At 47.7% G+C, this 12,493-nt stretch overlaps 1 protein-coding gene across 1 annotated transcript; it reads left to right on the top strand.

The window, feature by feature from the left end:
- The first annotated feature begins 5,782 nt into the window (after positions 1-5,782).
- Positions 5,783-7,345, top strand: RXFP4 (relaxin family peptide/INSL5 receptor 4). Its single transcript, XM_026721825.2, has one exon. The coding sequence runs from the start codon at positions 5,974-5,976 to the stop codon at positions 7,186-7,188; it is 1,215 nt and encodes a 404-aa protein (XP_026577610.1). The 5' UTR covers positions 5,783-5,973; the 3' UTR covers positions 7,189-7,345.
- The last annotated feature ends 5,148 nt before the right edge of the window (positions 7,346-12,493 follow it).

Raw genomic sequence — 12,493 nt, 5'->3', positions numbered from 1 at the left:
AGCAATGTGAATGACGTGGTCTACGGGGGAGGAAAGGGCCTTGATCCCCTTCATGGGCTGTAGCTGTGACAACTGAAGAAGAGTACGGGCGAACGCTGGAAACAAAGCATGGAAATATCTCTAGTTTATGGTTCCTCTCTGAGTTTGGCGTTCTTCCTGGTGCGTGTTCTGTTATCTGTGGATGTCCTCCAGCCCTTATCTTGCCTGGTTTGTGTTGTTTTTTACTCTTTATAATTTAAATGGAATTTCCTCCTTCTGGTAACTGCTCATGTGGGAGTTTTTTGTCTACAGTTGTTGGAAATGAATCCAAATGACAAAAACTTGGATCGGTGAAAACACAGAGAATGTATTGTTAAGCTGTTTGCAAAGAGCGGTAGAATCTCAGCTGACCTCAACATGAAGTTTGAGCCAAGAACCACACCTTAAGATTTCAATACATTACATTTTATAGTTCTTCTATGCCGACGCCCCCCCCATGCCCCTCCTACATTGACCCAGTGACCGAGTACAGCTAATCCAAGGTGCCTTATGGAGACCACATCATCTCCTTTGATACCTCCCAATGACCTCCCATCACATCTTATCTTACTTGGCATTCAAGAATGTTCCTTCAGCATGTTCCTTCTTTCTAAAGGTCTGAAAACAAAGTAATATCTATTCCTAACACCACACTTGTTACATATTAATGTTACATTCAGCACATCTTCGCAAAACAACATGCATCTCTAACGTATTCACCTATGCAAAGTAAAAGTCTGGTAAACTTAAGCAGATGCTTTGAAAAACAAAATCTAACTTCAATTGATTAAAGAAAGTTAGGGCAATGGTTTATGTCTTATCCTATTGTCCTCCTAATCCTGGAGGAAATAGGGGTGGCATTACTTGATTCAGGAGGATGTAATAGATTGCAGGTACATGTTTAACAATGAGTAAATGTATTAAAAATATATATTTACAGGCTACATCAAAATAGTAAATGTCTATAGAGCAACTGTCTTCTCAATTTTCTTATTTCTAACACAGTCAAGGATATTTGGAGCTTGGAAGCAAAGTGAAGGAATAAAAGGGGCTTCACCTGTTTTTTGTGACTGTGCTTATTTTGTATCCCATCCTGGGTCCTCACAGGTGGTGTAGGAAGTTAGCACCCACCCCTCTCCTAGAAAAATGAAATATCCTAGGAAATATTAAAAAGGCAAAATATTTCCCCTAAAAAGAGTAGAAACTCAGAAGCAGAAGCTCACCCCACCTTTGTTAATGGGTGGGCCATTAAGGCCTGGGCCAGAATATTTTACATAACAAAGATCTACTCCAGGTAGAGCTATAATAGGAATTGTCCAAGGCCCTTTTCATTACATCATCATCCAGCAAGGCTCAACCAAGCCTGACACTCGGGACAGCCTAGTAGAGTTGCCCCTGCATGGCCCCATGGGAGCCTGACAACCAATCAGAATACAAGCTCCAATTCAAATCCCACAGAGGGTATATAAGGGACTCTCAGCATCTCAGCCCTCCCTTCTTTTCCTTCACCCAACCTCTTGAAGCATGTGATCATCCTTTTCACTTTGGAGCTCCAAGCCATGGGGTCCTGACCACCATTAAAACATCTTTCCCAACAGCCTCCCTGTTTCCAGCGTCTTTTCCCCCAACTTGGAACTGAACCCAGAAGGATAATTCTTCCAACAGTGGGATTCAAATTTTTTTTACTACTGGTTCTGTGGGCGTGGCTTGTTGGGCGTGGCAGGTGGAAGGATACTGCAAAATCCCCATTCCCTTCCCACCCCACTAACCTACTTTCCAGCTCCGTTTTCCTGTGCAGGGCAACCAAAGAAGACCCAGCCAATCAGCTGGGACTCGGGAGGTGGAGAATAGATGGAGGCGGGGCCAGTCAGAGGCAGTATTGGCCGGTTTTCCAAACTACTCAACATTTCCGCTCCCAGTTCTCCAGAACTGATTAGAACCGGCTGAAGACCACATCTGGCTGCCTCCTATCCAAGCTTCGTAAGCTGACAGCCTGACATTAGCAACTGGGGAGGGGAAGATTGGTCTGTAAGAACAAAGGTGGTGGTGGTGGTGGTGGGGGAATAGAAGCCTAGCTAAGCTTTGTGAGAAGCTTCAGTCAACCAAGGTCAACTATGGATATGCAGAGCTCAGCTACGTTTGAGGGCCCAGGTGGGTTTACTGGAACCTGAGAATTCTCTGGATGGAAAGAAAATCCAAGAAATTGACCCACATGCCCTCCAAACAGCTGACATTTACAAGAAAGTCACAAAATTGAGGGTTTGTTTTGCCATTGCTTGGTGAGTGATCAGCCGGGAGGCAGAGTGTCCATCAAGGTCCTTGGTGCTCCCTGAGCCTTGTTTTCTTCTCATTACCCAACTAGAGAACATCATCAGTGCTAGAAGAGAGTGGGGTTTGTGGAGAAGAAGAAGAGGAGGAGGAGGACGAGGACGAGGAGGAGGAGGAGGAGGAGGAAATGACTATGGGATCCTTGATGTTCTCTCAGTTTGGTTGTTTCATTACCCAACTAGGTAACATCATCAGTGTTATCCCAAAAGTGTTTTTTTCCCCCCAACTGGACTTTCGGTGTTTTTTTAAAAGACATTTCGCTTCTCATCCAAGAAGCTTCTTCAGCTCTGACTGAATGGTGGATAAATTATCTGTTTTATGAGTTGGTTCTTCTCTTTAGCCACTAGAGTGTGCTATTCAACACGCTAAAAGAAGAAGTGGCACAGCGTAACTTTTATTTTTTTAAAAATGGTTCTAATCCTAAGAAGCTTTTTAGCCATTTTTTGACTTCTTAGCTGAATGCATCTAGAACGGCACATATTGAGCTTGGTTATTGCTGTTGTTATTTTGGTGATCTCTTCTGCTTTCCTGAAGTTACACTGTCAGTGCAAATGGTCACCAGATACAGATGAACAGAATTGGAAGGGACCTTGGAGGTCATCGAGTCCAACCCTCCCCCTGCCCAAGCAGGAGGCCCTTCATACCATTTCTGGCAGATGGCAGTCCAGTCTCTTCTTGAAAGCTTCCTTGGGTGAAACTCCCAAAATTTCTATCATTGAATTTAATTTTTTTGCATAAAAATAGAATAGAATTCCTTATTGGCCAAGTGTGGTGGGACACACAAGGAATTTGTCTTGGTGCATCTGCTTTCAGTGTAAATAAAAGAAAAGATACATTCGCCCAGAGTCAAGAATCCTAAGGTACGTCATGATAGTCATAGGGTACAATAAGCAATCAATTCATACTAGAAAACAGTCAGTACAAATCATAAGGATACAAGCAACAAAGTCACAGTCATACAGTCACAAGTGGGGAGGGGATGGGTGATCAGGAGTGATGAGAAGATTAATAGTAATAGTAGTGCAGATTCTGTAATAGTTGAACAGTGTTGAGGGAACTATTTGTTTAGCAGAGTGATGGCGTTGGGGAAAAAACTCCCCTTGTGTCTAGTTGTTCTGGTGTGTGGTGCTCTATAGTTTCGTTTTGAGTAAAGGATTTGTAACAGTTTATGTCCAGGATGTGAGGTGTCTGTAAATATTTTCACAGCCCTCTTTTTGACTCGTGCAGTATACTGGTCCTCGATGGAAGGCAGGTTGGCAGCCATTGTTTTTTCTGCAGTCCTAATTCCTCTCTGGAGTCTGTGTCTGTCCTGTTGGGCTGCAGAACCAAACCAGGCAGTTACAGAGGTGCAGATGACAGACTCAATATTTCCTCTGTAGAACTAGCAGCTCCTTGGGCAGTTTGAGCTTTCTGGGTTGGCGCCGTTGTAGTCGTTGTCTGAAGGCCTCTTCTGCCTGTTTCTAACCCATACGGTCCTGGACTTTTCTTTGCCAGTTGGGCCCTCCATACTTGCTGATATTGCCAATCCATCTCATTTTAGGTCTCTTTCATGCATGCTTTTTAATCCAGTGGGATCCATTCTACAACTGCCTTGGCCCCCTGCCATCGGTTCTTCTTGCTATAGGAGCAGCCCGTTTCTGTCTCCATTCTTTTACTCTCTCGACAGGACAAGAAGTAATGGGTGGAAGCTTGTCAAAGACAGATCCAATCTAGAAGTAAGGAGCAACTTCCTGCCAGGTAGAACAAATAATCAGTGGAATGGCTTCCCTCTAGACCTTGTGGGTGATCCATCCCTGGAGGTATTTAAGAAGAGATTGGACAGCCGTTTGTCTGAAATGATATAGACCCATGATGGCAAACCTATGGCACGCAAAGCCATTTGTGCCAGCACGCGGGCTGCAGGCAAACCTACCTCACTGCGCATACATATGCCTCACAGCTGAGTTTTAGCCAGTTTGAGGCCTTTTTCAGCCTCCCAAAGACTTGAGCAAGGCTTCTGCAGGCTTTGCAGGTTAAAAACTAGCCCTGTTTCATCACTTCCTGTTTTTCCGAAAATACCAGAAGTGATAAAACGGGGCTAGTTTTCAGCCTGCAAAGCCTGCAGAAGCCTTCCTGAAGCCTCTGGGAGGCCTAAAAAGGCTGAAACCAGCTGAAAATCAGTTGTGAGGTGTAGTGTAGATAAGAGGGATGTGGCTTGGTGGGTGAGGATTGCGCATGCATGCATAGGGGGTGTGGGGGGGTGTATTGCCTTCTGGGTGCTGGCACACGAGCACGAGCATGCAAGCGCATGCACAATTTTTGGCACAGGAGCCCAAAAAGGTTAGCCACCACTGATAAGGGCTCTCCTGCTTGAACAGGGAGTTAGACTAGAAGACCTCCAAGATCCCTTCCAACTCTGTTCTGATTGATTGACTTCCATTTGTTCTCTAAGCCACGTGCAGGTTTTTCCATCTTCTCCGGTTATTATTTCCTTTATTGTCAGAGTACAACATGGGTACAATGAGATTGACTGAGCCTCCCTTCATGCATCCCCCCCGCAACACAACTCACAGTGAGGACAGAAGTCCCTAACCCAGTCCCAATCTCATTACACTATGTGACCTTGTTGCACAACGCACCGGCACCACAAGTCTATCATACTATGTTGACATGAAGTTATTTTCCATTCAGGAGTCTGACTGCCCACGGGTAGAAACTGTTCTTCAGCCTGTTCGTACCACTGGCTCTGCTTCTATATCTCCTGCCCGATGGTAGGAGAGTGAAGAAGTGTTGACCGGGGTGTGAGTCGTCCCTGAGGATTTTCCTCGCTCTTCTAAGGCAGTGAGCCCTAGCAAGGTCATCTAGCAGTGTCAGGGAACAGCCCACAATGTTTTGTGCTGTGCTCACCACCCTCTGTAGTGTCTTTCTATCCATGTCTGTCGAGCCAGCATACCACACCGTCATGCAATACGAGAGGATATTTTTCCATTGTGGACTGGTAATGTGTAATGCCGAGCTTGTATCTTTCCACGGCTCTTTGCAACACTCATAGCTTTTGTATCGATTGTGAGGTTAGTGTTTGTGTTTCGCTGGCCTATATCAGAACAGATAGCACAAACAAGCAGCCAGCATCAATTGAGGTAGAAAATACCTGCTGCAGGTTGGCTTCCCGAAGCCCCCTCCATAAAAGGTTTGTGTGTGCAGTCGGAGATAAGGAGCGCCACAGGCATGCCAGTGAGGCTCCCTTGCCCTGCCCACCTGACAGGAAGGCTGTGTCCTTGGTCTTCAAGATGGGCGTGGCGAGCGAGCAAGTCCCAGACCTAGATCAGCCGTCCTTTTCTCTTTCCCCAGCAAGTCGGCAGCTTTGGCTCCAGCGAGGATTTGGATACTGAAAGGAAAGCTGAAAGCTGGAGCTCCCTGTTGTTGGAGGCCCGGAAGCAGCACATCTAGAAGACTATAAGACCTCCAAGGTCCCTTCTAACTCTCTTCTGCTTGATTGATTGATTGAGAGCAGCTCTGGGGGAGGGTCTCCCTCCTGGAAGAGCTGGACAGATATTTTCTTGGGAACATATTGCAGCTTCATCCCAGCCTCCGCCGTCAGAAGGGCTGTGGAAAAGGATCTTTCAGGGAATCTGTTTCTGTTCCAAGATGGATCTGAATGGGCTTTGGGGCCCCGGGTGGAATGTCAGCCTCACAAACGGGACCTCGGTGGGAATATTTGACCTGTTCAGCCATGCGGATGCTGACAGCGCCTTGGTCTCATCGAATGTTTTGTTCAGTGTAAGAATATTCATCACCACGGTCTACCTATTGGTGTGCACGGTGGGCCTCTTGGGAAACAGCCTGGTGATGTACCTCATCTGGAGGCAGAAGGACCGGTCCACGACCGCCATTAACATCCTGGTCTTCAGCCTCGCCGCCGCCGACTTCCAGCTCTCCCTGATGCTGCCTTTCTGGGTGACGGAGGCAGCGCTGGATTTCCAGTGGCCCTTCGGCCAAGCCATGTGCAAAGCCATCCCTTCCCTGACCCTCCTCAGCATCTATGCCAATGTCTTCTTGCTCACGGCCATGGCGGTCACCCGCTACTGGTCGGTAGTCTCTGCCGTGGAAGAGGGGTTCAGGATGACGCCCCGAGCGGCCAAGGGCATCACAATCACCCTTTGGGCCGTGGCAATGGGAGCCACCGTACCGACAACCGTCTATGCCGGAGTAGTAAGTGTAGCCGGGGTGGAACTCTGCCTCTTCCGATTCCCCAGCCCGTATCACTTGGGGATCTACCAACTCCAGAGAGTGGTGTTTGCTTTTGCGGTTCCCTTGGTCATCATCTTGACTTCCTACCTCCTCCTCCTCCGGTTTCTGAAACTTCACCACATTACCAGCCACAGCCTAACGCGGCATAACCGGGTCTCCGCCACTGTCCGCCTGGTGGTCAGCTGCTTCTTTGTCTGCTGGTTCCCTAACCATGTGGTCACTTTCTGGGGCATTCTGGTGAAATTCGGGGCTCTGCCCATGGACGACGCCTTCCACTACCTCCACACTTACGTCTTCCCCCTGACCACTTGCTTGGCTCATGCCAACAGCTGCCTCAACCCCATCCTCTACTGCTTGATCCGCCGGGAGTTCCAAGAAGCGATGAAGGATACCTTCCGCAGGCTGTCCTCCATCGCCTCCTACCAGTTGTTCTCCTCCCACAAGGTCTGGGAGGAAGGGGCGCTGGAGGTTCTGCCTCTTGGCCCATCCGATCTCCCCCAAGATCCACAAAGCGGAATGAAGGAGGATACCGCCTTCTCCACTGTCTTGGAAGTAGAGAAAGAAGACTCTGCTGCAATGGGAGGATGCGGAGTAGCACCTTCTGGACCATGAGGAAAGGTGCTTCGGGCCTGAGCCAAATTCCATGATCGTCATTCCGATCTGTGTCTTTATTGAATCAAAGGTCTGTGACACTGGGGACATGCCTTTTCCGAATTGGCACTCGGCTTCAGCGTCTTAATGGTGCAAGAATCAGAAGTGATATTCAGCCGGTTCTGACTGGTTCTGGAGAACCTGTAGTGGAAATTTTGAGTAGTTTGGACAACTGGCCAGTACCGCCTCTGACTGGCCCCGCCCACCCCATCTCTTCTCCGCCTCCCATTGAGTCCCAGCTGGTCGGCTTGGTCTCCTTTGGTTGCCCTGCACAGGAGAATGGAGCTGGAAAGCAGGTTAGTGGGGTGGGAAGGGAAGGGGGATTTTGCAGTAATCTTCCCCTGCCATGCCCACCAAGCCACGCCCACAGAACTGGTAGTAAAAATGTTTAAATCCCACCACTGGCAAGAATATTCATTGGATGATACCCAGGCACATCGCTTTCTCCTCCAGCGAGTCACGGCCTCCTCTTCTCCCAGACATCTGGAATTAAAAGGAACAGAGGTTTCGAACAAGATTTTGAGAGAGTTTGGTGGCCCTGCCCTTGTTAGTTCTGCACGAAGCCACAGAGGTGGAGGTCTGGAGCATGATCCGAGCTTACTTTTGGTCTTCTGCACTGCTCTGAGTTGCGCAAATAGTCCTCGGCTTACATTGATAGTTAGGACCAGAATTTTCACTGTCCGTATGGCCATAAAGTGAGACATCGCACAACTCCATTGACTTACAATTGGCACCATCTGCTTTGGTCATTAAATGAGAATTTCAGGTTGTTAAGTGATTGCTTACCACAATCCAAGCTGTTCCAGGCTTGGTCATCTCAGTCCTGACCCTTAGTAAAGTAAGGGATTACCTCCCATTGGGCCCCAGCTGTCTATTTCCCCTCCCATCTCTGCCCTTTTGCCAACTCAGGAAGCTCAAACTGCCCACGAAGCTGCTGATCCAGTTCTACAGAGGAATTATTGAGTCTGTCATGTGAACCTCTATAACTGCCTGGTTTGGCTCTGCAACCCAACAGGACAGACACAGACTCCAGAGGGTAATTAGGACTGCAGAAAAAACAATGGCTGCCAACCTGCCTTCCATGGAGGACCTGTGTCCTGCAGGAGTCAAAAAGAGGACTGTGAAAATATCTACAGACCCCTCACATCCTGGACATAAACTGTTTCAAGTCCTTCCCTCAAAACGAAACTATAGAGCACCACACACCAGAACAATAGACACAACGAGTTTTTTCTCTGCTAAACAAATAATTCCCTCAACATTGTCCAACTATTTACAAAGTCTGTACTACTATTACTGTTAATCTTCTCATCCCTCCTTATCACCCATCCCCTCCCATTTGTGACTGGATGACTGTAACTTTGTCGCTTGTATCCTTACAATTCATATTGACTGTTTCCTAGTATGATTGGATTGCTTATTGTCCCCTATGACAATCATTAAGTGTTGTCCCTGATGATTCTTGACTCTTGATGAATGTATCTTTTATTTTATGTATACTGAGAGCATTTGCACCAAGACAAACTCCTTGTGTGTCCAGTCACACTTGGCCAATAAAGAATTATAGGATAGGATAGGAGGGGAGGGAAGAGAGGAGAGACGGGAAGAGAAAGGGGATAGAAGGAGAAGAGAGGACCCCCATCTCTGAGTCCTTTAACGGCTGATCTAAACCAGTTCTACATTCCTGCTTTTCTTTCACCTTCCTCCTTGGTTCCGACTATCCTGGTGCACAGAGGCATCTCTGAACTGGAGCCAAGTGGAAGAAAGGGCATGTTTTGTGCATGTTTCCCTTGGAGGATGCTGGGCTGGAAAAATCCCAATGTTGCTGCGGAACATCTTTGTTTTTTGGCAAAAGGGGGGCGCCAGGAGGACTGTCACTGTACACAATGTACAGCGGGGATGTGTGTGTTGATACTGTGTGTTGATACTGTGAGTATTTACACAACACTGTGGCCACAGCCGAAGAGCCAAACCAGGCCACCTGTCAGGACAGTTTAGGACCCAAATGCCCAAAAGGAAGCCAAAAGCCAGCAAAGTTCAGGTGTGTGGATTGGACTGTTGCATATGTCAGCCAAGCTAAACGAAACCTCCTGCCATGCCCTTATTGAAGCCTGATTCTGAAGGGGAGATTGAGCAGCTGACAGGGAGTGGGAGTGTGGCTTTGGTGGCTGTGGAGGAAACTGGGGAAGGGCACAGTCCGGCTGGGCATTCAGAGGAAGACCCAGGGCCATCCCTTCTTCATCCTAGGGCACGCAGGGAGGAACGGAGAAGGGAGCAACGTGGGTGGCATGGCTTGCGGGGGAGGAAAGGGCCCTGATTCCCTTCATTAGTTGCAGCTGGAAGAACAGGATATAAGAGGGGCATTTGCACACAGCTCCTTGCTGGAAGCAAAGCGTGCATTAGCTTTGTCAGGTTTTTCTGGGTTTTGGCATCCTCCCAACCTTGTGTGCTGCGTTATCCTTTGGAAGTCTGCAATTTATCATCCTGACCTGCTGTGTTAATTCCTTCAGGGTGTTTTGTGTTGGTTTTTAAATTTCTAATTATCTTTACTTTGGGTTTGGACTGCATTTCTTCCCTTCGTAGACTGTTTTTGGAAGAGTTTGATCTCCAACCGAGGATAATTGGACTTTGGAGGCCAAGTTGGAGGCATTAAAGGGAATTTATTCTACTTTTGTGACTTGGTTATCTTTGTGTCACACGCCGGGTCATCACACCTCCACTTTCTGAGGCAGTCTACCTGCGAATCATCTACCAGCCGGGTACAAGGGAAGGCTCCGCATTAGGAACTTGGTGTTCTTCTCAAATGTCTTTGCTTGGGTTCCACTCACAAAGAATTGTGAGGGGCGGGGACACGTCCTGGGTTATTGCCAAAGCACTTTACAACGCTGCCTGCCGTGCACTGTGGTGCCGTTAAGGGAAGGATCCACCCAGGCCAAAGTCACAACCTGAACTTTCCCAAGGCAAAAACAGCCGTAATCAGATTCTGAGCAAACACAATAAAGCCAGTTTTCGGTTTCCTCTGTAGAGTTAATTCAAATGTTATGAGAGCCAAAACAGAAGTGCAGATTTCTGGGGTGGGTGGGAGGGACACCGACTCCAGCATCTGCCACTCCAGGACATGGCAAGGGAGCTGTGGGATGGGGGGGGGGGAGAAGGGGGGCTCTTTCAGGAGCCCCCACAAGGCAAATGTCCTGGGAAACCCTCTTCTACTGTCCACAGAGAGTCTCCAAGCATCGCCAGCTTGGTCTCCTCAGGAAATCTCCAGGGCCCCTTCCTGTCTTTCAGCCGACTCCCAACCAACCTCACAGGGTTGTCTGGAGGAGTGAGAGAGAACATGGGACTTTGAACCCCTGAAGAAAAATGGGAGAGAAATATAGGGAATAAGTGCCAAGTCCAATAATTCAATACAAGGATAGCTGTCATCCAAATGTGGTATTTGCTGAGGCAGTAGTTGTGTGTGTGTGTTCTTCCTCCCTTCCCTTCTCTCCTCCCTTCCCTTCCCTTCCAATCTCTTCCATTCCCTCCTCCCTTCCTTTCCAATCTCCTCCCTTCCCTTCCCTTCCCTTCTCTTCCCTTCTCTCCTCCCTTCCCTTCCCTGGTTTTCTTCTACCCAATTCCTTCCATTTTAAATAATAGGATCCTAGAACTGGAGGGGACCTTGGAGGTCTTCTAGTCCAACCTTCTGCCCAGGCTAGGAGGCATTGATCTGTCCCAGACAAACGGTTGTCCAACCTTTTATTGAAAACCTCCAGAGCACCCAAAACTGTGGGCAGCAAGACATCCCATCGATCAATTGTCCTCACTGTCAGGGAATTTCTCATAGGTTGGATCCCTCTTCCCAAGCTTCCACCCATTACTTCTTCCCCTCATTTTAAATCAAAGAGTAATAGCAACATGGAAGTGGAGACCCCGAGGAATTCCCCCCTCCCGTTGGAAGCAACGGATGGGCCAAGTAAATATCAGGCATCTCACCTGGCAGAACTTCCCATCCCAAGAGGAACAAGAAACTGCACCGGAGGCGAGAAACGGCCATCCTGAAGAGTCACCACCGATGGCCATGCTTCTCCTGACGGACTAAAGTGCTGGTTGCACTAACCCCAGGCAGACCTTTCCCGGACCCTTGGAAAAAGTGACCCAGTGTTAAGAGCCAGATTTCTCACCCCGCCTAACCATCCAAACACCCTCCATCCCCAAAGGCTGCCTCCATTCCATAACCACTCGTCTTGATCTCCCCTCCCTGTTTAATTAGTCGATACCGAGAGTTTAATTTCCTCTTTCGCGCCTTCTGACACACACTGGAAATTTCTCTTTTATCTGCTAATCTTAAAGGCGATCTTCCCGATTGTCTTGTGTACTTTTCATTTTACGTGCAAAAGGAACCAACTATAGGGACACGGTGGTTCAGTGGCTAAAGATGCTGAGCTTGTCGATCAGAAAGGTCGGTGGAACGGCGGTTCGAATCCCTAGCGCCGCATCACGGTACGAGCTCCCGTTCCTTGTCCCAGCTTCTGCCAACCTAGCAATTACGAAAGCACGTAAAAAAATGCAAGTAGGAAAATAGGGACCCCTTTGGTGGGAAGGGAACAGTGTTCTGTGCACCTTCAGCATTTAGTTCTGCTGGCCACATGACCAAGAGACGTCTTCGGACAGCGCCGGCTCTTCGGCTTTGTCACAGAAATGAGCACCGCCCCCCAGAACCAGAAATGACTAGCACGTATGTGCAAAGGGAAATTTTACCTTTACCAACATATTTAACTTCTGATTTTTAAACCAACTAGCCTGGGGTGGCCTGAAACGATGAATTTCTGAAGATTGTGAGTTAGAACTCTACCTTAGGCATGAAAGCCTACTAGGTGACTGGGCCAATCACCAGGAGATTGTGAGTTCTAGTCCCTCTATGAGCCCAACTCACCTCACAGCCCATTGAAGACTAAACCTAATCTATGCTACTTTACTTTCAAGTTAGAACAAATAATTCGTTATTTCATTCCTGACTTTGGCCCCAGTTAAACTTAGCTAGTGAATTAATCTAATTCCGTGTTTGCACAATACATTTCATTAAAGCACCAGTGAGTTACATTTGCACAACACCCAAAGCACCCAGCAAACGAACCAACTCTGAAGTTAATAAAAATTTAACAGGTTGTGCAAATACAGCCTCAGTACTAATAAAAATAAATCTAAGGATGAAACACATGTTGCTAAGGAAGGCTGGGCTCTACTAGGTAAATGAATAAATCAAGTCAATCGAATGGCCCCCTTTGAC

The sequence above is a fragment of the Pseudonaja textilis genome, chromosome 16, assembly GCF_049901715.1.
Source record: "Pseudonaja textilis isolate UNSWEBS1 chromosome 16, rPseTex1.2, whole genome shotgun sequence".
NCBI classification, from domain to species: Eukaryota; Metazoa; Chordata; class Lepidosauria; order Squamata; family Elapidae; genus Pseudonaja; species Pseudonaja textilis.
This window is presented reverse-complemented; position numbering and strand designations above follow the sequence as displayed.

Coding starts and splice junctions, on each gene's coding strand:
- RXFP4 (XM_026721825.2), top strand. CDS start 5,974: ATGGATCTGAATGGGCTTTGGGGCCCCGGGTGGAATGTCAGCCTCACA.